Raw genomic sequence first — 24548 nt, 5'->3', positions numbered from 1 at the left:
CATGCTACAATTGTATTAACCAAATTTATCCACCACCAAAAGATTGCTGATAAACACTCAAACATGAACAAGGAAAGATGCCTCGCAAGTTGCATCGGCATTTCTCAGCACATTGAAATATCAGACCCGATACTCCCATCTAAGGAGCACTTACTTCTTAGACAAACAACAGGCATGACTGCATGTCAGTTATTTAAATGACATTGCCAAGGTGTAAAATCCATAATTTAAGTCATTCATCTTAAAACCAGATAATATACAGGGGTACGGATGAATATCTAGAAAGTTGACGGTTACACATTCAGAAACTTGGCCACAGAAGCATATATACATTTCTTTTGAGTGTAGGTAATACAAAAGGAAGGCTCCACATGCAGCACACAAATGTCTCCATCCTCCAGAAGGAATTCAACGTAATTTTTAGGTCTATCATCTATACAATTCCACATATCACTTATTATTCTAATATACAGAAGTTCATGGCTGAATGGCTATATACACAGATGTTTTCCTCGGATCCTATTCTGGTCGAAAGCTTACCAGATTAGGAAGGTCTGAGGCCTGAAGCTTCTTTATATCACTTGCATTCAGCTTGCAGGATTCCAAGGTCAATGATCTTAGATTCTTCAGGGGTTTTAGGTGATTCAACCCTCCAGCAGTTATACGAGAGCTTGAGACATTTAAAGAAACCAAATCTGTCAAACCTGTAATTATGTGGATATATGAGGCTTTTATGCAGTCATCAACTGGGAAAATATAAGAACAAATGTTTGCCAACACAGGTCCTAGAAGCAGATCACGAACTTTAATCAAAGTATGTAGTTCCACAAAAGAAAAAAACGGAATCTCATTGTCCTTACTACGAGCTACTAAATAATTACTCGAGCTGATATCTCCATCGCAAACGTGCAAAGTGAAGAATATATATGTAATCAGTATCAATACATTTCTAGGGATTTGAAATACCAGAGTACTAAAAAAAATCAACCACATTCACATAAAGAAGATCTAGATGAGTTAAAGATGCCAATATATACCAGAAATCAGTTCCAGGGTTCTATCTGTCAGGTGGTGGTTCTGAGAGAGATTCAACATTGTCAAAGACGAGAGATCTTTGATATTCTTCACACCAGCGTCAGTTAATCCTCCACCACAAACTTCCAAGGACCGCAAATTCTTGAAACCTAAATAATCAGCCCACAACATGAAATATGAATGTAAATGATCCTGCTGTTTCCAGTTCCAAATACATATTTAATAACATATAAAATATAATAATAATGCAGAATTTAACCCTAAAAAGAACTTCTCAAAATGGAACACGTGTTAATTTTAAATAAATGACAGAAGTTATATGCAAGTACTTCGCAAATAATTTGTTCCTGAATCTGTGATACGAGCGCAGAATAGATCCAAATGAGTCAGACCAGTCAAACCTGCACATACAGACAAATTTCAAACAAGAAAATGTTACCATAAGAGGGATATAAGAATGAAGTAACAATAAACCAGAAGGCATTCAATTTGGTTCTTGATCGTGTTTGCGGGCTTTGAATTATACTTCTTAATTCAATTTGGTTCTTGATCGTGTTTGCGGGCTTTGAATTATACTTCTTACTGACACTAAACAAACTTCTGCAGCACGCAGCTCAATTCAACAATTGAGTTTAGAAAAATAAGAACAGGAAAAGAGAAGTTAGAGATTAATAAATTTAAATCTCAAACCCGGACAAATATGTACTAGAGAGGGAAGGAACAGAGTATTACTTTTCCCCACAAATGTACTGGCCAAATGGGACATAAAGCCTAGCAGCAAAATTTCACTTGCTGATTAAGGCTGGCAGCAAAATGAAGTTGGGCCAGTTAAACAGGTGTTTCCAAACAAGCTAACATTTTGATGTGATACGGAGAATTGCTAAAGGGCTTCGTATGAATCCCCTTCTAATCTAATGGAGTGCACAACAAAACCCTAACATCTATATTTACTTTCCGGTGTGCTTTAGTCCCCAAAGCCTCCATACTTACTAATTTTTTTATTCCCAAGGCAATAATTTAAGAACCAACTATACATAACTTGCATGCATATGATAAGCCAGCATCAACTAATAGATGAAGTATATCTTTAGCGAGGATTCTTTGTTCTCCTAAAATCTAAACAGGCTTAGAAATATTTGACCTGCATATCACCTAACAAGAACTAAATTTTCCACAAAGACAAAATATATATCTGGAAACATAAAAAAATCTTGAAATAATGGTGTTGATAGCTCTTTAGCAATTCTAACATTTAAAGTAAATTATCATTTAAACAGTCATTACTTGTGAGAGCTGCCAAGCCAGCATCTGTAATTTGGCGAGCATCCAAATTAAGAGACTTCAGAAATGATAATCCAGATAGTTTTTTCAGACCAGCATCAGTTACAACAGTGAATGAAAGATTCAAACTCTCCAGATTAGTCAAACCTACATAATAGATACTTAAGGATATAAACAACATTAATGTATACAAAGAAACATGGATCACCACTAAATGATAACGCTATATAATCACTACACAAGACACTTGTCTAACCAGAGAGATGATGGAGTCCGTTGCTTCCTACTTCAGTATCAGACAGCTCCAAACATTTCAAATGCTGAAGCCCTGAATATGAAGTAACAATACATTACATGGAGCTGACTGGGGTCAGTAGATAGATATGCAAAAAGGAAGATGAGAAGAAGCATCAACTGTTGTAGAAGGAAAAACACCAAGCTTTTTTTTTTTTTTTTTATGTAGGAAAAAATAAATAAAATCCACGTTCACTCGTCTGCTTAAGACAGACCAGAAGTTCAGACATATCTCAAGAGCTCAATATAACCGGAAACTCGCCTCACATAATAGAATAAATGGTGTCATATACCAAACATATAGACAACTAAATTTGCAATACACTAACCTGACAAATTATATAGCTCTTCATCACCAATTCTACAGGAATCAAGGTTCAAGCTCTCCAACTTCTTTAAACCTGCTTTTAATCAAGGCAAGTATGAGCATGTACCCGAAAGCTTATACAATATGGCACTACAAACAGTATTGAAAAAGCTATACTGCAAAAATTAAACTTGATTGGAACATCTCATACAAATACATATACTGAAAATGGCACAAGGATGATTCACAAAAACATATATAGTTGCATTTTGTCAAAATTCATCTACAAGAAAAGGGGAAGGGGTTCCTACAAACCATGATTTTAGCATGTCAAGAAAGTTTGTCGCGATAAAAAATATAAGTTTCAGCAAACTAACATATTTTAGCATGTTGGCAACAACTATCTATCAAGTTTTGATTAATTAAACACATACAGCATCATAGATTCTATAAGCAAGAGTTCCGAGAAGAAGGATCATGTGCCAATTAAAATCGTACAATTAGTTCGTGTGTAATATGTTTGTGCAACTCACATGCATAACTTTCAGGTTGCTCAATTTTTTGCTCCATGAAATTCTACAATGTGTGGATATATATACAAACACGGCGAACTTCAGATATAAATTACTCTACAAAATTTACCTTTCAGGTGTACCAAAATAGCATCTGATATCTCATTGAATCCTAAGTTTAGAACCTTTAGAGTTTGCAGCCCTGCAGACACAAGGAAGAAGAAACAAGCCTCAAGTTTTATATATAATCACACATATTAAATAATTTTTAGTCGCCATAATAATTCCTACAGACATTTTATAGTTACAAGGCACAGTGATGATACTTACGTGAAAACTCTTCACAACCATCATCAGTCAAATTACATCTGCTGAGGTTCAAATATAACAGGGTGGTAAGAGCTGCATCCAAAAACAGAAAAGACAGAATTATTCTTTTCTTATATATAATCTATCGTACAAACTAAAGATTACAAGGTAGCTGTCTAAAATTAATTGTGGCAACCAGGCTATCCAGTTATTTGACAAGATGTATGTAGCGCTACATACTAATTGAGGTCACATAGCATCATCATATACAAAGCCAAGTAACCAAAAAAGTAAAGGTTCTACCAACAAAAGAATTTTCATGCAAGATAATCAAATCAAGTACAGGGATTTGATATGGATATAGACTCTACATATAGAGATTAAAGTTATAAAAAAACAACTATGCACGGGATTAAACCTGAAAGAGATTCCAAACATGCTGCAGTAACTGGACAACCTTCCATGTTCAGTAAAGTAAGCTTGTTCAGGGCTGCAACCAAATAATTGTGTAAACACGTCTTATTGCCCAAAAATCAGGGCACAATTACCAAAAAGAGGAATGAGAAGCTAAATAAAATTATTTCACTGCATCCCGTATTGGAATATTTTACATAAAGAAAAATTGGGAAGGTGAAGGGGAAAAAACTGTAAACCTACTTTGACTGTAAATTAAGAATGATTTAAGATTATTGCAAAATGGAAAGGCATTAACAAAATTGGAAGCATGATGTGGCATGGCCAAGAACCTGTATTATTTATGAAGAAATACGGGCAAATCAAAACAAGTACCTTTCAAGAAGGTCACACCATAGTCAGTAACCTTACTCGAGGAAATTTGTAACTCTTTCAAGCTTGTAATTCCTGGTGAGGCAATGTATACAGTGGTCAACAAGCATAAAATCTTGGCACCATAAAATTTGAGCCGCAAGGTCATTATTTGAACAATGAAAAGAAAGAATGTGGAGGCTTTATTAGAGTGATTAGAGTATTAAAAAAAATCTCATAGTGGTAGAAATAACAGAGAGGTAAACGCTAACAGCGCCTCCCCCCAGGAAGCTGCCAAACTTTACAGGCTTAACAAAACTAAAAGTAAGAACCTTGTATGATGACCAACTCTCCCAAAACGTCATTGTTTTCAAAGAAGCCACTACATGTCTATATTATGGTCCTATGGATCACAGACGTATACATTTAATAAACCTACATCATAGATGGTACCTTGGTACCCCTTCCAATCAAGAAGAGTTACCTGCAAGAGGTTTCATATCAGCATCTGTGATGCAGTTGCAGCAGTTAATGTTAAGGGACTCGAGCTTTGAAAGTCCTGCCAAGAATGAGCTGAGATATATTAACTGAAACTTAAATTGTATGTTCAAAGTTTTTATGTAAAACTTTATTCCGTTGATACATTAACAATTCACACCTCAGTAACTAAATTGAAAAAATTTCAGCGATACTGAATTTTAATTGGTAGTACATGCTTTTACAAAAACAATAGAGAGAATATAAGACATAACAGTACTTCCAATTGACTGTGCTTTCCTCTGTATGCACAGACCACATAATATTAATAGTTCTCTTTTGTTGTCCTCAGCAAGAATAACTTCCATATAGTGATTCTAGTTAAGAAACACATTATACCATCAAAAAATTCTCCTTTATGAGATACAATTGGTGCACCAACACTTCTCTCTTGGCAAAAACCCTTGGGAAATGAAGCTTACATTCATCGTATATACAGAAACCTTCATGCAGTATTGGATAAGACTAATATATAAACCCATGGTTTGCCCAACTCCCAACTTGGAAGCTAAACAATATAACATGAAATGAAGGCTAACAGATCCAGATATAAGTTCAAGATGCTGTAAAACTTAGAGAAGCTTAAAAAAATATGCATTAAGATGCTTTACAACCATAGTGCAAGAAACTCATTACTAAGTGAGACTGTAAAACAGAAGCAAACCTTTGAGATAAACAAGCCCACCATGAATCCCTGGACATCTTTCCAAGTCCAACTTTGATAAGTTGACTAAGCCAGACAAGGCACTCATTCCTTTTGCAGTAAAACAATTGTTCCTTCTAAAGCTCAAGGTTGTCAAGTTGGAGTGATCTGAATATAGGAAAGGAGCAAGTCAGACAAGAGGTAGTCTGGTTTAAAGGAAATTATGCACAACAAAACATGCAAAAGTTCAGAGTTCAAGTCCTGGTACCCTGTTTTACCTTTTTAATGTATTATTTAACGAAAAGATTTGCTGATAAAGAAAGATAAAAAATTTGATAGTAAAATGCCTTAATACCCAACCAAGTTTGGGCTATGACTTTCATAAGCATAAAGTAAAAGTAAATCAACAAATAAACAACAAATTGTGAACTCCATATTCAAGTTTCATTAATGAGAAGTAGACAATACACATCAAAAGGATTTAGCAAAATAAAAAATACACACATCAGAAGGACACTGCTTTTCGTATTGTCTATTTCATCAAAATAATTATAGACTTCAGAAAACAGCGGTGCTTCATATGCTGTAACTATACCAATTGTTCTCATTCAGATATCATCAACTTTTTTATACATCAAAAACCTATTTCAGCTTCCAAATCCAAAAATAACTTGGGAAACATCAGAAGTATCAAAGATAAGACAATACGAAATAGTGTGGAGTTGAATTCAACATATAAAATGATCTACAATTTGATCAAGTATGCATTCTCGATTAATGTCTTAAGGAACCATGTTGCATCATATTAATGAACCTCGGTAGCATACTACGTTTCAAGATTAGGAATTCAGGTTATTCCTGAACAAATCATGCTTTAGCTGTTAGAACACCTCATCATAATTGAAGACACTTGGTCCTTAACTAGAGAATAAATACATACATCTGATACATTCCAGTCCATGGTCTGAAATCTGGTCACAGTAATTAAGATTCAAGGCTTGGAGATTTTTGCAATCTTTAAGATTCATCAAGCCTGAGTCAGTAACATCAGAACCAGAAATGTCCAAAGAGAGTAAAGAAGCCTCTTGTGAAGCTACAACATCCATCCAGCTGTCACCAAATCCTGGATATTCTCCAAAGTCAAGATCCTGATAAACAAAAAAATTGATACAATTCATTTCTGTATGACTTGAAAGTATCAGAAGTGTTCTAAATACAAATAATGGTCCCTATACAAGTACCACAATCTTAGCTCTACCATCATGTGCAACGAATTACCTGTAGATCACAATCACGAAAGGCTTCAAGTGTAAGCTCAGTTAGACGCTGGGAACGGATCAATTCATTAATTATCTGCTGATTAATATCCCTTGGCAGCATAGAAAGAGTTTTATATTGATCCATATCCTGTTACACATTCATGACAGAACAGTATCAGTCAACAAGGCCATAACTCCTCGACTTCCAGAAATAACCTTCATAAAGAACTCTGCATACCTCACATATGTTATAAATACAGAGTTCCATAAGAGATGGACATTTCCCATTGCGCAGCTTGATATCTGAAGGTGCTCGCAAAATCGAGGAACCCAGCCATTTTGAACTTCCACTTTTAAAGTATCTCACAGAAAGTCCTCTATTAATGCTCTCTTCATTAACCTGCTGTTCTCGCTTCCTTGAGCAAACTCCACCCATTAATTAACAATCTTGTATGATCAACACTAGTTCCTATGTCAAGCAATCACAATATTCATTTTACTGTACCTGCAACACAAGTGATGTACAATCTAACCATAAAAATCAATTCATGAATATAAATGCAAACAAAAAATATTAATGATAATTTAAGAAACTTCCTGTTTAGAAACCAATGTCCCTATATGTCATATCATTAATCACAAACAACAGTAAAATCCTCAACTAGCTTACACTCATTTATTACTTCCTAATATAGCACCACCAGAAAGCAACAAAAGCTCTTGAGCTCATTAGAGCTTTTCCCAAAAAAATAAAAACTTTTTAACAACACAATAAACATTAACAACAAAAGCATGACTAATTTGGAGTATCAATCATTCCAAGCCCAAGAAGATAAAAATGACTTCTTTACACATATCTTAACACAAAGAAATTTCAGCAAGTAAGCATAAACAAACCCTTGTACAAAAAGGGTACACAAAACAACTAAAATCAAACTTAAAACCAAGCATCAAACACCAAAATCACACAAATCAAACCAAGCTTGTCAACAAAATCACCCTCACAAATTTTCCCGGGAAAAACAAAAAATCCCATTTCAAGAAACATGAAACAGAGACATAATCAACCAACAAGCACCCTGATTAAATACATGTGATATGTGTCCAAACATACAAAAAACACAGCCAAACTTGTACAAAACACACATACATGTCTGTGTATATGTGAAGAAACAAGAGATATTCAGATAAATAAAAAGGGGTGAGAGGATCAAACCGAAAGGAGGAGAATATGTGATGAGTCGGCAGAAATGATTGTGATGGAGATGATTTTATTAATTTATATACAAAGCTGATTGGATTGGTTATTAGTTACTGCAATTTGAAGCAAGAAGGAAAGAAGACGAAAGATAAACACAAATTATTTTATTAATGGTAATTATGTCGAGTAGATAATGTAAGTCATTTTTAGATTTTTGTGTACGTAACTGTAGTAGTAGTTACTAATAAGTGAGGACGAGGCTGAGTCCTAACCACCTACTATTTCCGTATGTATGCATGTATTTTTTCGAGTCAGATCGTATTAAATCAAAAATTTTGATATAGATATAAGATTTAAAACATATTTTTAAAATTTTAAGATTTTTTAAATAGAAAAACAATTGTAATTTTTTTGATCATTTATCATGTTTTCATTAAAATATATATTTCTTAATTTGTAAGATTGAAAAAATGAGTCTAGGACAAGTAATATTTAAATTTAAATATGTATTGATATGATGAGATTATTATTATAATTTGTGTATATTATTATTATTATTTGTATTTTGTTGATATGAAAACCAGAAAGGCTATAAAAGTAGTGGAGACTGAGACTTATTTGTTTCATGGATAAGTGTGAGAATCAGTGGGCAGCGTGCTGGTCCCATACTACCGGCTTTTGTGGGCTCCATCTAGGAAACTTATAATTTCGTGCTACTACAAAGTGACGTACGTTTCGGTGACTTTGTACTTTTTGCTGGCCAGTTTCATTTTCTCAAGTTATGTTTCATTTTCTTTTACTCAAAATATGTGTATCAACTCCTGTTAAATACTCTCTCCGTCCCGGTGAATTGTATACAGTTTCCTTTTTGGGACGTCCCATCAATTGTATACATTCCAAAAGTAGTAAACTTTTATAATATAAAACATCATTACACCAACTACTTTCTTCCACTATCTTCATTCTATAATAATATAAACACTATTACACCCACTACTTTCCTCCACTATCTCAAATCTATTATAAAATATAAATGGGTCTCACCACTATACCCACTTTTTATCTAACTTTACTCATTTATTACATAATTTATTGATCTCCGTGTCCCAACCATTTGTATACAAATGGCTCTTTTTATCTAACTTTACTCATTTATTACATAATTTCTTGATCTCCGTGTCCCAACCATTTGTATACAAACGGCTGGGACGGAGGGAGTATATATTTAATGGAAGCCACACTTTTAAAAAACGGATCAAAGTTTAGTCTCTTTTTTTTTGAGAATTTAAAATTTTGGCCAACTTTTTGAAAACAGAATCAATTTTGACCACAATTCTCAAATTTATTCTAAAATTTATTACATATTAACAATTTAAAATTTCGCAACAAAATGCGAATCACTAAAAAAACTCTAAAAAAAATTAATAATTCTTACTTCCTACTTTTGGCTTAAAAAATTAAAAAAAAAACACTTCTACTTCTTTTGCCCATCACTGCGATAATTTTTTATGTAATGAACCACGCTTGCCTATAGGGGTGAGCAAAAAACCGAATTGAAACCGAAACCATTAAAAACCGATGAAAACCGAACCGTATAAAACCGCACCGAACCGAAACCGCAAATCAAAAAAACAAACTTATTCTAATGGTTGCGGTTCCGGTTTTAGATTAAAACCGAACCGAAATAAACCGAACCGAACCGATTATTTAAAATAAATAAATAAATATTATTTATAAATTATAATACATATATAAATATAGATATATAAATATATTTATATATGTACATATATACACGTGTGTATTAAGATAATATATACATACATTTATATTAATATATCATGAACCGTAACTAAGTAATATATAGAATTTAGATTATAGTTTGGTTTAGGTCGGAGGATACTTGAATTAGGTTCAATTCTTTTTACATACCTTAGATTTCATCCAAATGAGTAGTATGAAACATACTATCAAAATCATAAACTCGCAGCCTTGGACTCTTTCATCGGTCTAATACCGTAAAAAATACAAAGAGATAACTTTTAATGTTATGATAATTTTTTACGTAATTTTTTTTTCTTTTTCTTATTTCTTGCGGTTTTATAACCGAAAGCGAACCGACTAAAACCGAACCGAGGTTTTGAAACCGAAACCGATCCGACGGTTCGGTTGCGGTTTCGGTTTTTAATTTTAAAAATCGAAGAATTGCGGTTTCGGTTCCGGTTTTACCTTAAAACCACCCCGAACCGAACCACGCTCACCCCTACTTGCCTAGGATCATTTAGAAAAATCATATAATCATTTCACGCCTAATATCAGGATAAAGAATATAATCAAAATGATGAATGATGTATATAATTATCGTGTCAACTATAACAAAGCGAAGGTTTTTTAGAACCGGACTATATGCAGGTTGAACTTCCAATGTTTATGATAAGCCTCTTTACATTAAACTATCGGTGATGACGTTCTAATTTTAGTGCATAATCACGGTTCATATATATATACAAATTATTTAAATTTACAGATAACATGCTTTGCAAATTTTAATATCTATTACAATTGACATGAAATCATATCAAGATAGGCGACGACATTGCAATCTCTATCAGATTTTTATTGCAATGCCGTCGCCTATCTTGATTTTGATATAATATGAGTAGTTCTAATGATGAACTACACTATATTTTTATATTTGAGTTAGAATAGAAGAACAAAAGAGCTGAGCTCTTTATAAAAAAAATTAAGAGAGAAGATAAATCGATAAGAGATAAAATTTTACTACGGAAAAAACTTTGACATGCTTTTACGGGAAAAAACTTTGATATACTTTTTAAAATATTCCTTCTTTAATTTTTAAACTTTTACTTCTTATTCGAAAAGATTTAAAGACTTCTACTTTTTTTTATGCTCTTCTTTAATATAAATCTTGTACATTATTAAATAAAATGAAATACAAAAAAAGAGAGTATTTTTCACGAAAAAACGACCACAGTGGGAGTCGAACCCACGACCTTTTGATCCGAAGTCAAACGCGCTAATCCACTGCGCTATGCGGTCAGATGTTCAAAGATCCTTCAATTTTAAGTAATAACCTATCCGAGCAGTATTAATATCATTACAATAGAAATTACCAAAACATGTTTGCCTGTGGAAAAATGATCATCAATTCGTGATTCCTTAAAAAGAAATGAGGTTTAAGGTAGTATCAGTTGCAAAACAGAAAAGGTTCCTCAGTAATCTTGAATAACATTAACATTGTATGTGAAACCTCTCAGCCTTGACACAGTTAAATGAATGCAGAACCTTTACAAAATGTATAGTGATTCCCAGCACAACATGCCTATATAATACAAAATATATGCTTTCCAACATTTTCTTGTAACCAAATTGGCAAATTATCTCAATAAAAACTTCCTATCTGCTCAAGAATTAGTTAGGATTTAGGAAGCTCTCTTGAAACACAAGTTGCAAACTTTTTTTTGTTGTTGTTAACAAAAGTTGCAAACTTCAAAATCTGCTGACAATCAGTTCCATCAGCTTCCCACATACTCTCCTGCATCAATTTCTTTGCATTTTCATGATCTACATACCCCCCCTCTGAACTCCATAACATGTCCCATGACCCTAGGCAGTTTTATATACTACCCTTCACCATAAACAGCTCTTAAATACCTGAAGTCGACAAAGAAACCAACCAAAAAACATTAATTCCTGAAGTCGACGAAGAAACCAACCCAAAAACATTATCTGCGACCACAGTGGGAGTCGAACCCACGACCTTTTGATCCGAAGTCAAACGCGCTAATCCACTGCGCTATGCGGTCATATTGTTTAGATTTCATATTTCATTGGAGACAACCTCTTGTTTATGCTTGTGTCCTGGTTTGATGTGTGAGTTTGTTTAATCTTAGCTTCTAATATACTTACGCTTAAACTACGACGTAGTTGGTAAATGAGCATTGAGCACCTTAGGTGAATATATGTTTTTGTTTACAGTGCGCAATATGAGTCTGCCCATATGCTATAGACATGGGGGTGAACTGCTTAAAATTGATATACTTATGCTTAATCCACAATGTAGCTGGTAAATGAGCATTGAGCACCTTAGGTGAATATATGTTTTTTTACAGTGCACAATACAAGTCTGCCCAAATGCAATGGACATGTGGGTGAACGTGAACTGCTTACATTTTGGCAAAAACCTTCATTCCTGAACATACCTGTTCCTCCAATCAAGCGATCACCTTTCTTGGACTTTTGCATCAAACATCACTTTAAACTGTTCTCGATCATCTGAGGAAGGGTAAGGTCTCCAGCACAGAACGCAGTAGCAGATTGGTAGAAGACGCAGCTGTAACCTCATTCGTCATTTTATATAAATCTATCCTGACATGTGACCTAGCAGACATAATTGAACATGTGATCTAGCAAATATAATGGACAGTAAACTCATTAACATTCTGCTAATAGTAAACCACTTTAAGGCTACTAAGTTACCTGTGCATTTTAAGATTCAGTATCTCTTGCACAACAGAAAATCCCCCATTAGAATAGATACACACCCACCTTTTATTTGATATGATCAATCTCATAAGTCATAACCAATAAGTATTCCAAATGCATCCTTTAAACCATCATTTCTTTATTACACAGATCCATAACCACATAACTTTACAGTAATTTCAACACTACAAAACACGAAAAATGCAAGCTTTCAAAGATTTAATCATAAACCAAATCCTCTCAACAAACATTCATTCATTATCTATAAATCACCATACTTCCTACCTACACAAGACTACTTGGGAAGCTTTCTTGAAACAAAAGTTGCAAACTTCGAAACCTGGGAATAACAATACTCAATCCCATTCCTCCTCAACAACTCCTCCATCAACTTCTTAGCTTTTTCAGGCTCCACACTCTCACACTCCACTTCATAACAAGTCCCAAAATCATACATTGTTTCATCAACCTCCAATTTCAACCCATTCCAATCATAAACCCTTCTCACATTCTTAAACCCACCCAAACAAACCAGCCCCTCAACCCCAAATTCCTCCCTGACCCTCTTCACAATCCTCAATTCATCAATCAACAACAGCCTCCCAGGCTCAGCCACACACGACCTTCCAATGGAAGAATCAATAGGCTCTTCATCCTCGAAAACCCGACTAATCCCAGAAGAGATTCTGGGCTTAGATTTCAAAGAGATAACACATTTGGAATCTTGATTGTAGAATCTGAGACGGAGGACAGAGAGGCTTGAGGTGAGTTCTGAGTTGAGCCCATCAAAAAAGATGTTTTCTTGGAGATGGGTTTGGGTGTGGAATTGGGAAAGGAGGGTTGTGAGGGTTTGGTGGGAGTGGGAGTTTGGGAGCCTCAGTTTCACTTCTACTTCTGTGGGATTTGAGGGGTTGTCGAGGGAGCTTGAATTTAGGGTTCTGCAATTCAAGGGTTTGGAATGGAATTGGATAAGTCGTGATGGGGAGAATGAGAGTGATGGCATGAGGGCTTGGTGGGTCAAGATTGAGTGTTTGGGACAAGCTTTCATCATGTTTTCCAGGCCTCAGAGTTGAGGGTGTCTGGGGATTTGGTTGTTGGTAGCAGTCTTTTTGAGTTTAATCACCGTAATCTCTTTTCCGATCAGATTTTTAAAATTTTGATTAATCATAACATATTTTTTCTCGAAAATCAGGAAATATAATAATCTTTCAGATTAATTATTTAATTAATTATACAAATTTAGAAAACATCGAACACCCTTTTATCAATATTTATTATTGAAAGGAGATCCAAATTATCACCAACATTTTATTATTAGAAAGGGGAATCAAACCGACACCTCTTTTTATCGAGAGAAGGATGATAACCGCCAGGCGAGTGTGATTATTATTATTTATTTTTAACTTTATTAATTTTATCTTCATTGCAAAAATTATACTAGGATTGTTACTGAACACTATAGAAAGCCAATCCAAACATCCCACCGGAAACAAGAAACATGGTTTAAAAGAAGGCATCTTGGAGTCTTGGTAGAAACCATATTTTGGTAGGGTGAAATATACTATGTAGATATTATTTTTGCCAGAGAACTAGACAGAATATTTATGCAAATCTAGCTTGCGAAATAAATACTATCAGGTCCACCCAAGAGGGTTGTTTCTCAATGCTGAGCCATCATCTTCCTGTAGGAATCATGAAAAAGTTCATAATGATTATGGAATGCCTTGGTGTTCACTTTTACATCTCTAGCAATAAGCTGCGTCTGGTTCAGTTCTTGATCCAGAATTTGTGATAGACCGGTCCTCGTTCTTCCCTTCTGTTTAAGCTGTAGAGAGATTGCAACAAGTGATTGACATGATCAGCCGAAGTATATATGTTAGTGTTCTAAACCATGTTACCTTGCTGCCGGGGTTAATTAAGGGTCCTTGGCTTGACTGTTGTTCTGTTTCTTGATCTTCTAGGGAAAGAGAGCAACGAATGAACTGCAAGCGCGTGTATATCTCATCTATCAACTGCTTTCTTTCTTCCAGGCTGTCCAGGACTGCCTGTTCTGAGAATCCTGTTTCTTCTTCAAGAGCTTTAATTCTTCTGTCAAGCAACTGCTTCACTTCACCAGCAGTCACTGTGGCCTTGGCCTCGGAAGATGAAGTTTCTGCCATGTTATCAGAACTTGAAGCCCTTGAATCTGATGACATGTTTTCCTTAAATGAGCTGCAACCCTCCAATGCATACCGACTAAAATCTAAATAAGTCTCAGCAACAAATCCAGTACACACAACATAACTTGAAAGTATGAGATGTGTTATGGATTTCCAGAGATACCTTGTGGATCAGGGATGCACAAAGGGCCGGGGGAAGTTGCAGTTTCTAGTTAAGACTTAGGACATGGAAGCAAATGATGTTTGCTTACCAGATACTACTGTCTTTTGCAGAACTAGAACTTGTTTGTTTGGAATGGTTTCTTTTGCTTTGGTTGTAAGGCAGACAAATTAAAACAAAAGCAAGCACTGGTCAGATAAACTTCTATGATGAAAGTAAAAAACAGAAAAGTTTGTCACCATCTGAACTAGTAAGCAATTTCTGATCTATATTTAGCAGTACCAGCTACATAGGATCAAATTGCAGAAGATGTTAAAACACATTTCAGCGGACATTCCAAAATTAGCATTGTTCAATCTTGTTGCTAGTCTTAAGCAAGGCGGCGCAATATAAATTAGCAGAGTGAGGTATTAAGATTTATGTCAGAGGGCCTTAGTCCAACTGCTTTGCCTTTAGTATGCCTCTTTCATTCTTTACTAAAGTTTACTGTTATACTATTAGATAAGTAACTACATGTTATATTTTCTTAAGACTCATTATTCCACTGAACACTTTCCGAGATCTGAGGATTTGGCAACAACGGAATCAGCTTTGAGTCCTTTGACATGCATAAATGGCGATACAAGACTGAACTGAAAATAATGGCACAAGAAGAGATCGTTTGTCTCAGCCAAAAACATCATCAACACTATCGTGCATATGTACGCTAATAGAGTACCACATATAGCACGGTTGAAGATAATACATGTAAAAATTAGTTTATGTACATAAATATGAATTGCTTATTTCGTTGTTTATTTCTTTCTTGATTCCTTCCATCCAGAACTACATCTTTTTCTGCTTAAGTTGAGAATGATCACATGCTAAGGCTGGTTGAGACTTCCACCTCCATCTTCAGGCCAGACTTGTTAACAATCTGAAATGTACATTCAGCGCAAATCATAATGGAACAACATATGCAGAACTAACAGAATCTAGGCAATGAGGCAATGACCTTAAGCATAACCACTGTATGATGAAGAGACTTTAAGTCCTTTACTGTGCTTAATGTCTAGTTTTTACACTTTAGAACATGGAATAATCAATAGTGCAGAGGCCAGATTCAAAGGAAGCGTAGTTACTAATCATCATTTTTATGTAAGATAGGCAATCTGTATCAGTTTCTTTTGATATTAAATGCATTGAACATTATAGTGGCAGCTGATCTTAATGTTAATGATCCTAAGGACTGTGTTGAGCTCTAGATGTACCTTGATGCAGTCATCCAACAATAATAAAGACTCCATTGTATAACCAGCTTCCTGCAAGACTTGGCTCAAGACTGCCTACAAAACAAAAAACATAAATACATTGTATTCTTTTTATCAGAAGTAGCAAGATGATTTTACTAACAAAACAAGTGAGTATAGTTCTAAAATCTGTCACTACATCTATTATAACCAATGTACCTCTCTTTGCTCATCTGACATAATTGGGCCTGTTAAATCTCGCAGCACTTCTAATATGTCACTGAAAGTCACCTTATCATTATGCTCTGAATCATACACTTTAAAGACAACTGAAAAAACAAGATACTTCAAGTCAGTAGTTGCACTAGAAGTAAACACAGCTTTACAAAGGATAAGTGACTAAAGAATTCTGGATATATTTACGGTGCATATAAAGCATACATTCGATTTTCTGCTTCATGCTTGCTTTGGCACTGAAGGCTAACAAGAAAGCTACAAAGTCCTTGAAGTTCAAACCATCAACCATCATCAACAACCTCTGGTTCCAATACATTAATTAAAAAAAAAAATATTATCAGAACAGAGCAACCTGATCACGACTTATTTACCAGGTTATAACTGCTTTTATTTACGAAGAATTAACTAACCTCAGAAAGAGGGCTAATTGAAAAATCAGGATGTGATAGAAACTCATCAGCTGAGATAAATCCCTTGCCATTCCCATCAAGCTGGCAAAATCTTTGATACAGCGACACTATCTCCTCCTCAGTAACTACGAGCAAAATTAAAGCTCAGTTAGACAGTTATGACAAGATAAACAAACTCGAGAACTGCACACACACACACACACACATGTAAGGAGAACTCACAGAGATTGTTGCAGTGTTCTTGAACTTCTTCAATATCAGACTGAGATAGGACTGATGATGCACTCCCCATTGGCACAGTCTTGTTGTATATCAACAAAGTGATGACTACATTTAAATAACAATGGGGGGATGATGGGCCATGCAAGATAATATATTAATATATTATGTAGCATTTGTCATCTTCATTGAACTGCTAAAACGTGACGTTCATTAAGATGACTAGGAATCCCATGTCTATCTCCAAAACCTAATCATTCATTTTATCCAAACTAGTGTCTGTAAGTGGCTAATGCTACTGTCTTGTAGGACCTCATCGATCACTTCGATGAATACAATATTTAATAGTAATATTTTTTCGAGAAAGAATCGCCTTTGATTCACATATTTTGTATCTGTGCAAAAAGATATAGGTTTTTGTCTAGCAAGTATCTACTCTTTTAACATGTAAAGAAGATGCAAATAACAACAGTTGCAAGCAGCGTTTGTTCATCTCAACGGGATGCTCGTGATATGGTTAAGCTCTCGCCAGACTTCACAGGTTTGCGATAGGATAGGCATTCGTGTAACTAGTCGAAACGAGTCAAAGGTCTAGTCAGTTGGAGGTTGGGAAATGGATAGGCATTCATGTAACAAGTCGAAACTCTAACAGGCATTCGACTCAACCAAACACAACATTATTTCCGTTTATATTTGGTCATTCCATTCTCCCCGACCAAACACAACATTAGTGTGTTGTGGCATGTGGGTAGTGCAAAGCCTATGATACCTGTAGTGCTTGATATCTTCACTTAAAAGCTTCATGTCTGTATTGTGGACAAAACTCTCAAGTCTCGTACAATGTTACAGGCATCTTTACTTCTACCCTTTCGTCACCTACTCAATCAATATGGTAGTTGTCCCAGCTACTTTCGAATCTCAAGTGTGATGCAACAACAATAAATTGAGCTTTAATTTACACCTACCAATGTATGTTTCACACATCCTTCTCAACAAGGACAGGAGATCTCAGCTTATGATCATCGCGGTCTTTTTCGCTAGCAAACCAAAAATCAAAAGACCAATATAGAATCAAACTTGGCAGGAGACATCTTATCCCAGTCTTTTTCACTAGCAAACCAGAAATTAGAAAATCAAGATAGAATAAAGCTTGGCTGTTCCATGTCGCGGTACTTAGATGTGACAATGAGGCGTACATGAGGGAGGAAGAACAATGAAACACAAGTCAAATAAGAAAATAAATGATATAATGAACCAAATGTCTAATTCTCTTCCACAAGGATACTTGATACTAGATGTTCTAAAAGCTAGCTAAAAAGAAAACTAGTACACATGTTCTCAATTCTAACCTTGCTAGTTTGATGGATTGTATCATCATTACTTGCCGTCGTTGTCATCATTATCAAAAATAATACTTGCTGACCACGTACTAACTCAAAACATTTTTGGGAAGAGAACAGTTTCTGAAAAGATGCGGAGAGGACTATGAAAGAAAAATAACTACTACAGGGTGAAAAGGTCATGTGTGATCCTCCCTTCCATGTTGTGTTCCGTTTGTTTATCTTTCTTTAAAAGATCTTAAAAAGCACGCCACCATGAGTAGCAAAGAAGGGGGCAAATACAAGGGACTCAACTGCCATAAGCTTGATAAGGATATTGAGTGATGGGCCAGAAGTGTCCTTTAGGGGGTCTCCAATGGTGTCACCAATTACAGCAGCTTTGTGTGGATCAGAACCCTTTGGTCCAAGAGATCTGGCATGTTCAGAGGCCCCAGCCTAACAAAAATTACAGAATATTGATAACCATCTCAAATAAAAGAAGATCATAGAATTAATTAGAAACATTCAAATAGAATTATATTTACCTCGATATATTTCTTTGCATTGTCCCAGGCACCACCAGTGTTGGATGCAGATATTGCTATCTGTCAGTAAAAAGTTAGAGTGATTACTACTATATCAAATGCCGGACATATAAACAAACTCATATTAACCGAGCAAGGATATCTAAAGGACCCACAGTTTCCGATAAGAAAATAAATAAATTAAGATCAACATATAGTTCATTGTCTCCTGATTCTTTTTAGCAAGTAATACCTGGACACCAGAAACAAGAGAACCAGCAAGAACACCAGACAGGGTCTCCACTCCAAATAAGATTCCAACAATGAGTGGTGTAAGCATCACAAGAGCACCAGGGGGGATCATCTCCTTTAGAGATGCATCAGTTGAAATCTTAACACAGGTTGCATAATCAGGCTTGGCAGTGCCTTCCATGAGGCCAGGAATGGTGTTAAATTGTCTGCGGACCTCCTCAACCATCTTTAAAGCGGCACTACCCACACTCTTCATGGTCATAGCAGAGAACCAGTAAGGAAGCATGGCACCAACCAGCAAGCCTATGAAGACCTTTGGGGTCAATACATCAACTACAGTGATTGATGCACGACTTACATAGGCACCAAAAAGCGCTAATGAAACAAGAGCAGCAGATCCAATGGCAAATCCCTGCAGGAATGTAATTTGTAATTTTAATAAGTGCGAGAAAATTCCTTGTTGTAACTTAGCTGAATGCTCATATCCCTCTACTCCTAGATAATTAGAGGTTAAAATAAATAAAATTTTCTACCTAGGTTGGAATTCAAGCCTCTCAGTAGAAGCATGAGTCAGTATCTAAATTTCTCAAAATAACCATTTTTAAATATAATATAATAATTAATAATTAATAATTTAAAAATAAATAAATAGTAACAAATTTTGAAGGAGTAACTAACAGCACTGAAATCTCAGAAACAGGATCAATATATGGGCAACGAGTTATTAGAGATTCTAATGCATTCGTAGAAGTTTTAAAATCTCATAAATACCTGCATACAGTATAATATGCACAAGGAGAACTTACACCACATGGTTGCATGTGCAGAAATACAAATTACTCTATGTAAGAAGAAAGAGTATCATTGTACCTTTCCAATGGCAGCAGTGGTGTTTCCAGCTGCATCAAGGGCATCAGTCCTTTCACGTATCCTGTGACTCATGCCTGCCATCTCAGCAATGCCTCCAGCATTGTCACTGATAGGACCATATGCATCAATAGCCAGTCCAGTGGCAATGGTGCTCAGCATACCAAGTGCAGCAACGGCAATCCCATACATGGCAGCAAAGCTAAAACTAACAAAAATACTGACTGCAATGGCAAAAATGGGAATAATGACAGATTTGTATCCTAGTGCAAGGCCAAAAATAACATTTGTTGCAGCTCCAGTCCGGCAGGAATCAGCAACATCTTGCACGGGGCTGCCATGAAAAGATGAATCAATTAAATGAAAAAATGAAACTGATAGCATACTCAATGAATCAATTTGCATCACATTAATTCCATCAATAATTAGACAGGTACCTGTAAGCATTGCTTGTGTAGTACTCGGTGACAAAGCCAATAATAAGCCCTGCCCAGAGACCAACACAAACGCACAAAAACAATTGCCTGCAAAAACAATTCAAGGAAATCACCAAGTTTAGCTAGTATCAACTGCTCTGCCCAGAGACCAACACAAAGAAAATTGCCTATGAGATGGATAACAGAGGATGCAAGCATAGCTTACCAGTTAGTTACTACTTTCTGAGTACCAAAGTTGAAAATGGTGAAGGATGATGGTAGTGCAATCCAGCTAACAATTGCAACTCCAACAGTCATGAGAACAGTGGAGATGATAAGCTGCTTCTTCAGGGCTGGCTCAATTTCATTGACTTCTTTGATTTCGAAAAAATCAGTAGCAAAAAGGGTAGTTATCAAGCAAACAAGGATTCCCATGGAACTAATGAGTAAGGGATAACACATTGCAGTGAACTCGTGATTGATGCCAAAAGAGGAGATTGAAGCAACGACAAGGGCAGCACAAGATGACTCGGCATATGAGCCAAAAAGATCAGATCCCATTCCTGCAATATCACCGACATTATCTCCAACATTGTCTGCAATAACCTGCAAAAATTACCACACAGATCGATCAGCTATAGTTTCTCAGTTTCTATAATTTGAAATGTCATAGAATTTAGTTTCAGGTGTTTTTCTTGTGAAAAGAAATTAACAGCCGTTTTTATAAGCTTACAGCTGGGTTTCTTGGGTCATCTTCTGGAATATTCCTTTCAACTTTTCCAACAAGGTCGGCACCAACATCAGCAGCCTTGGTATATATACCGCCACCAACTCTTCCAAATAGGGCCATAGAAGACCCACCAAGCCCGTATCCAGTAATTGCTTCAAAAAGGCCTTCCCAGTCATCACCGTAATACAACTTAAAGAGATTGATGATAATATATAGAACTAAAAGACCATTGGCAGCCAGAAGGAAACCCATAACTGCACCAGACCTGAATGCAGTGATAAAAGCTTTACCAACACCTTTCCTTGCTTCCAGAGTGGTCCTTGCATTCGCATATGTCGCAATTTTCATTCCAAGAAAACCAGACACGATAGATGTGATAGCACCAAGCAGAAATGATATGGTGCTAAAGACAGCAGTGGCGAGTGCTGGCTTGCACGTCTTAGATTTGTCGTAAGTGCATGCCTGGCTCTTTGTGCTGAAGCCCTCAACAGACCCCAGAAAGAGAAAAATGAGAATTGCAAAAGCAACCATGAAAATACTAACATACTGATATTCAGTGTACAAAAAGGATGTTGCACCTGCAAAAAGAATGTCAAACATAGATTAAAAGCTAGTAAAAAGAACTCTGTAAAAGTGGACAGTGTGCCATACAAAACAAGATTCAAGTAAATACAAGAAAATCATATATTCTAAAGTCCCCAACAAAATGCAATTAAAAAGTATGAGCATCTTACAAGGACACGATGTACTACTAAATGCATGATCATTTTTTTCAATATTTTCCTGGACTATAAACAATACATTTTAAACAGCCTGTGTAACAGGCTCAGTAGAGTAAGAAACAGTCATGCATACTAGGGTTTAGATCTGCAGGTTCCGCTCTTGGCATAGCAATTATAGATTAGAGGTGATAACTGTTAAAGGTCAGCTTAAAAGTTTTTGTTTAAATGTGACAAACAACCAACCATATTGTCTGAGAGAAGCTAACACCGATATTTTGAGTGCTTGAAAGTTGACAGAAACTATCCACATAATCAATCAACTAAAATCAGGCAATTTTGTACACAGTTCTCTAACATTAATAATATAATGCTAGGGTACGTCTCTTGCTACAATCTCACATATTAGCTTACAGAATATATTTACCAGAAATGCAGATATGGATCTCAAAACTAATAGGCCCAAACTAATGTCAATTACACAATTAACAGAGACACTACTTGATTTCTAATAATAACAACTTAAAAGATTAGAAACCACTAGCTATGTGATAATTCTTTAATTATATAATAGGAGACACCATCTACTTGCCATAATCTCCACGTGGAGGACATGTGCCAAGAAGAATTGTATAATCAATCAATAATAATAAAATAAACTGATAGAATTACTTCCCCAGAGAAAAGAGGATATAAACTCCCCCAGATATAGCCCCAACAGGGTACTGTGTAATGTAGTATATAATAATCAAATGTTCCCTTCCCAATATCCAGGTAATAGTAACAGTTTTAAAAAAAGACCATTAAAAGACAAATCATGTTCAACCAAAAATACTTCCTTTTCTCAAAAAGACACCAGATCTGCCACAATATCCGCCCCATTCTCCACATCAACACAATCAAAACAAAGCAAAACCTTAAAAACCCTAAAACCCTAGAAACCCAATGCCCAGAAACCAAAGTAAATCAAGTTCAAATTACTTCCTCCTATCACTTAACACCAAACCCAGCGCTAAAACAATCAACAAAACTCAAAGACTTAAACTTCAACACTAAATCTCAAGTAAAAATCAGAAATTTATTCACTCAAACACAAAAAAATCAAACCTTTACCAACTTGCAGATGTAAATGAACAAACTTTATCATCAAGATTTAAACATTGGCTCGTAAAAAGTGAAACCCGTCATTGATTTCAACACATACACACTGTTTTATCAAGATCTAAAGATTTACACAAAAACATAAGCACAAGTGTAATTAACAGATCTGAGACAATACAAAAGAGATCTAGAAAAGAAAAAGACCTTCGGAGATAGCGCTTTGAATTTCAGCACATTTAGCAACGACGTTGTGGTCATTAATGCCCTCTTCTTCTTCAATCAAGAAATCGTTATAGCCATTCTTGTTATTTTTCGGCGCCGAGTTTTTCTCCGGCGAGAGCTTGACCTGAGAAACTATAACCCACTGGACAAGTGAGAAGATGATTCCGATCACTGCGCAGGTCGGAATCACGATCTCCGTTGCCAGATCTGAGAGCATGGGCAATGCCATTGTGGCTAATCTCGCCGGCCGGAGAGAAGAGAAAAGAAAACAAAGGAGATAAGAGAGTGAGGAGAGGAGAGGGGTTTAGTGTAACGAGGCGGTGTTTATATAATGGTGGGTGTGAGGTACAGAGGATAAGATTGGGGCGTGTAGAGTGCGGTTGGGAGTATGGTTGTTACGGTGGAGACTGTTGTATCACACGTCAGATGTGATTATTAGCAGGATTCGGTGGATATGGAATATGGACATAGGTATCTCGAAAAAACAATGTCATCATCTTTCCCTCCGTCCCATTTTATGTGACCCTTATTCTTTTTTGGGACGTCCCAAAAAGAATGAACCTACCATACTTACTATTTTTGAACACTACTTTTCACTATTACACCCACTACTTTCTTCCACTATCTTCATTCTATAATAATATAAACACTGTTACACCCACTATCTTCCTCCACTATCTCAAATCTATTATTAAATATTGGTAGGTCCCACCACTTTACCTACTTTTCAACTAAACTTACTACATTTTTCTTAATCTCCGTGAAAGTCAAACCAGTTCACTCTTTTTGGGACGGAGGGAGTATATTTTTATTTTGTTGGCTAAATTTATTAATTTTTGACTAAAAATTATAAATTATTTTTTCATTATTTTAAAAAACAGAAAATTATATTTTAAAGTAGATTAAAAGTTATTTTCGAAGACATATTTTTTATTTTTTCACTTGATAAAATATTAATAAATTCAAGTTAAACTTTGGTTAATTTGACCGGCACAAACCCAAAAGTGGCAACTAATGGAGTATTCGATTGGGATTTTAATGGATTGTTATAAATCTATGGATTTTAATGAATTGTATGTGATTTTGATTTTGCGCGGATTCTTGATAAATATCGAAGTGTTTATAGGATTTAAACACAATACTTCAAAATCTCATTGATTTTGGTGAGATTTCAAAAAACTTAAAATATACTGAATAATGCCACAAAATCCATCATTTTATGAAATCCAAAAAAAATCCATCAGCATTTGAATACCATCATATTTTAATGAATTTTAAACAATCTCAGTTGAATACCATCAGATTTTAAAGTATAATTTAAAATCTCAATTGAAT

General features: G+C 35.4%; 5 protein-coding genes and 2 non-coding genes across 10 annotated transcripts; all 7 read right to left on the bottom strand.

Annotated features, from left to right (window-relative positions):
• Positions 1–300: 300 nt before the first annotated feature.
• Positions 301–8327, bottom strand: LOC108196001 (uncharacterized). Of its 4 annotated transcripts, none has more exons than XM_017363048.2 (16): positions 8159–8327; positions 7181–7447; positions 6962–7090; positions 6624–6831; positions 5705–5851; positions 4988–5062; positions 4528–4599; positions 4157–4228; positions 3760–3831; positions 3560–3631; positions 2940–3011; positions 2573–2644; positions 2320–2463; positions 1365–1436; positions 1038–1184; positions 301–704 (listed from the first exon to the last, which is right to left on the bottom strand). In XM_017363048.2, the coding sequence occupies exons 2-16, from the start codon at positions 7376–7378 to the stop codon at positions 520–522; spliced, it is 1737 nt and encodes a 578-aa protein (XP_017218537.1). In that variant the 5' UTR covers positions 7379–7447; positions 8159–8327; the 3' UTR covers positions 301–519. The 4 variants fall into 4 exon arrangements, with proteins under 4 accessions (XP_017218537.1, XP_017218538.1, XP_063937242.1 ...); XM_017363049.2 differs by having other exon boundaries at positions 8093–8206; XM_064081172.1 differs by having other exon boundaries at positions 8034–8170.
• Positions 8328–11129: 2802 nt separating this feature from the next.
• TRNAR-UCG (transfer RNA arginine (anticodon UCG)) lies at positions 11130–11203 on the bottom strand. The gene has a single exon. It is a non-coding gene; the product is annotated as a tRNA-Arg (tRNA).
• A 693-nt stretch (positions 11204–11896) lies between these two features.
• Positions 11897–11970, bottom strand: TRNAR-UCG (transfer RNA arginine (anticodon UCG)). Its single transcript has one exon. It is a non-coding gene; the product is annotated as a tRNA-Arg (tRNA).
• Positions 11971–12768: 798 nt separating this feature from the next.
• Positions 12769–13789, bottom strand: LOC108195862 (triphosphate tunnel metalloenzyme 3). The gene has a single exon (XM_017362862.2). It carries the CDS (start codon positions 13698–13700, stop codon positions 12945–12947), a length of 756 nt encoding a protein of 251 aa, XP_017218351.1. The 5' UTR covers positions 13701–13789; the 3' UTR covers positions 12769–12944.
• LOC108195865 (uncharacterized) lies at positions 12769–15405 on the bottom strand. The gene is made up of 2 exons (XM_017362864.2): positions 14548–15405; positions 12769–14474 (listed from the first exon to the last, which is right to left on the bottom strand). Exons 1-2 carry the CDS (start codon positions 14842–14844, stop codon positions 14310–14312), a joined length of 462 nt encoding a protein of 153 aa, XP_017218353.1. The 5' UTR covers positions 14845–15405; the 3' UTR covers positions 12769–14309.
• Positions 15406–15537: 132 nt separating this feature from the next.
• Positions 15538–18062, bottom strand: LOC108195864 (uncharacterized). Its single transcript, XM_017362863.1, has 7 exons — positions 18029–18062; positions 17067–17171; positions 16845–16969; positions 16639–16735; positions 16417–16526; positions 16219–16293; positions 15538–15884 (listed from the first exon to the last, which is right to left on the bottom strand). The coding sequence occupies exons 1-7, from the start codon at positions 18045–18047 to the stop codon at positions 15825–15827; spliced, it is 591 nt and encodes a 196-aa protein (XP_017218352.1). The 5' UTR covers positions 18048–18062; the 3' UTR covers positions 15538–15824.
• A 229-nt stretch (positions 18063–18291) lies between these two features.
• LOC108195861 (pyrophosphate-energized vacuolar membrane proton pump) lies at positions 18292–23642 on the bottom strand. The gene is made up of 8 exons (XM_017362861.2): positions 23196–23642; positions 21175–21749; positions 20668–21047; positions 20463–20549; positions 20029–20359; positions 19160–19570; positions 18928–18987; positions 18292–18838 (listed from the first exon to the last, which is right to left on the bottom strand). The coding sequence occupies exons 1-8, from the start codon at positions 23440–23442 to the stop codon at positions 18632–18634; spliced, it is 2298 nt and encodes a 765-aa protein (XP_017218350.1). The 5' UTR covers positions 23443–23642; the 3' UTR covers positions 18292–18631.
• Positions 23643–24548: the final 906 nt, after the last annotated feature.

Source organism: Daucus carota, chromosome 7 (genome assembly GCF_001625215.2).
Source record: "Daucus carota subsp. sativus chromosome 7, DH1 v3.0, whole genome shotgun sequence".
In the NCBI taxonomy this organism is placed as follows: domain Eukaryota; kingdom Viridiplantae; phylum Streptophyta; class Magnoliopsida; order Apiales; family Apiaceae; genus Daucus; species Daucus carota.
Note: the sequence above shows the minus strand (reverse complement) of the source record. Positions and strands in the feature narration are given on the sequence as shown.

Coding starts and splice junctions, on each gene's coding strand:
- LOC108195861 (XM_017362861.2), bottom strand. CDS start 23,442: ATGGCATTGCCCATGCTCTCAGATCTGGCAACGGAGATCGTGATTCCG. Junction 20,550..20,667: donor CAGAAAGTAGTAACTAACTG/GTAAGCTATGCT, acceptor TTGTTTTTGCAG/GCAATTGTTTTTGTGCGTTT. Junction 20,360..20,462: donor TACACAAGCAATGCTTACAG/GTACCTGTCTAA, acceptor TTTTCATGGCAG/CCCCGTGCAAGATGTTGCTG.
- LOC108196001 (XM_017363048.2), bottom strand. CDS start 7,378: ATGGGTGGAGTTTGCTCAAGGAAGCGAGAACAGCAGGTTAATGAAGAG. Junction 6,832..6,961: donor TTCGTGATTGTGATCTACAG/GTAATTCGTTGC, acceptor TTTGTTTATCAG/GATCTTGACTTTGGAGAATA. Junction 3,012..3,559: donor TATTTTGGTACACCTGAAAG/GTAAATTTTGTA, acceptor GATTAAAAGCAG/GTTTAAAGAAGTTGGAGAGC.
- LOC108195864 (XM_017362863.1), bottom strand. Junction 16,527..16,638: donor CATGAAGCAGAAAATCGAAT/GTATGCTTTATA, acceptor TTGTTTTTTCAG/TTGTCTTTAAAGTGTATGAT. Junction 16,294..16,416: donor TGTCAGATGAGCAAAGAGAG/GTACATTGGTTA, acceptor TTTGTTTTGTAG/GCAGTCTTGAGCCAAGTCTT.
- LOC108195862 (XM_017362862.2), bottom strand. CDS start 13,700: ATGATGAAAGCTTGTCCCAAACACTCAATCTTGACCCACCAAGCCCTC.
- LOC108195865 (XM_017362864.2), bottom strand. CDS start 14,844: ATGTCATCAGATTCAAGGGCTTCAAGTTCTGATAACATGGCAGAAACT. Junction 14,475..14,547: donor TAATTAACCCCGGCAGCAAG/GTAACATGGTTT, acceptor ATCTCTCTACAG/CTTAAACAGAAGGGAAGAAC.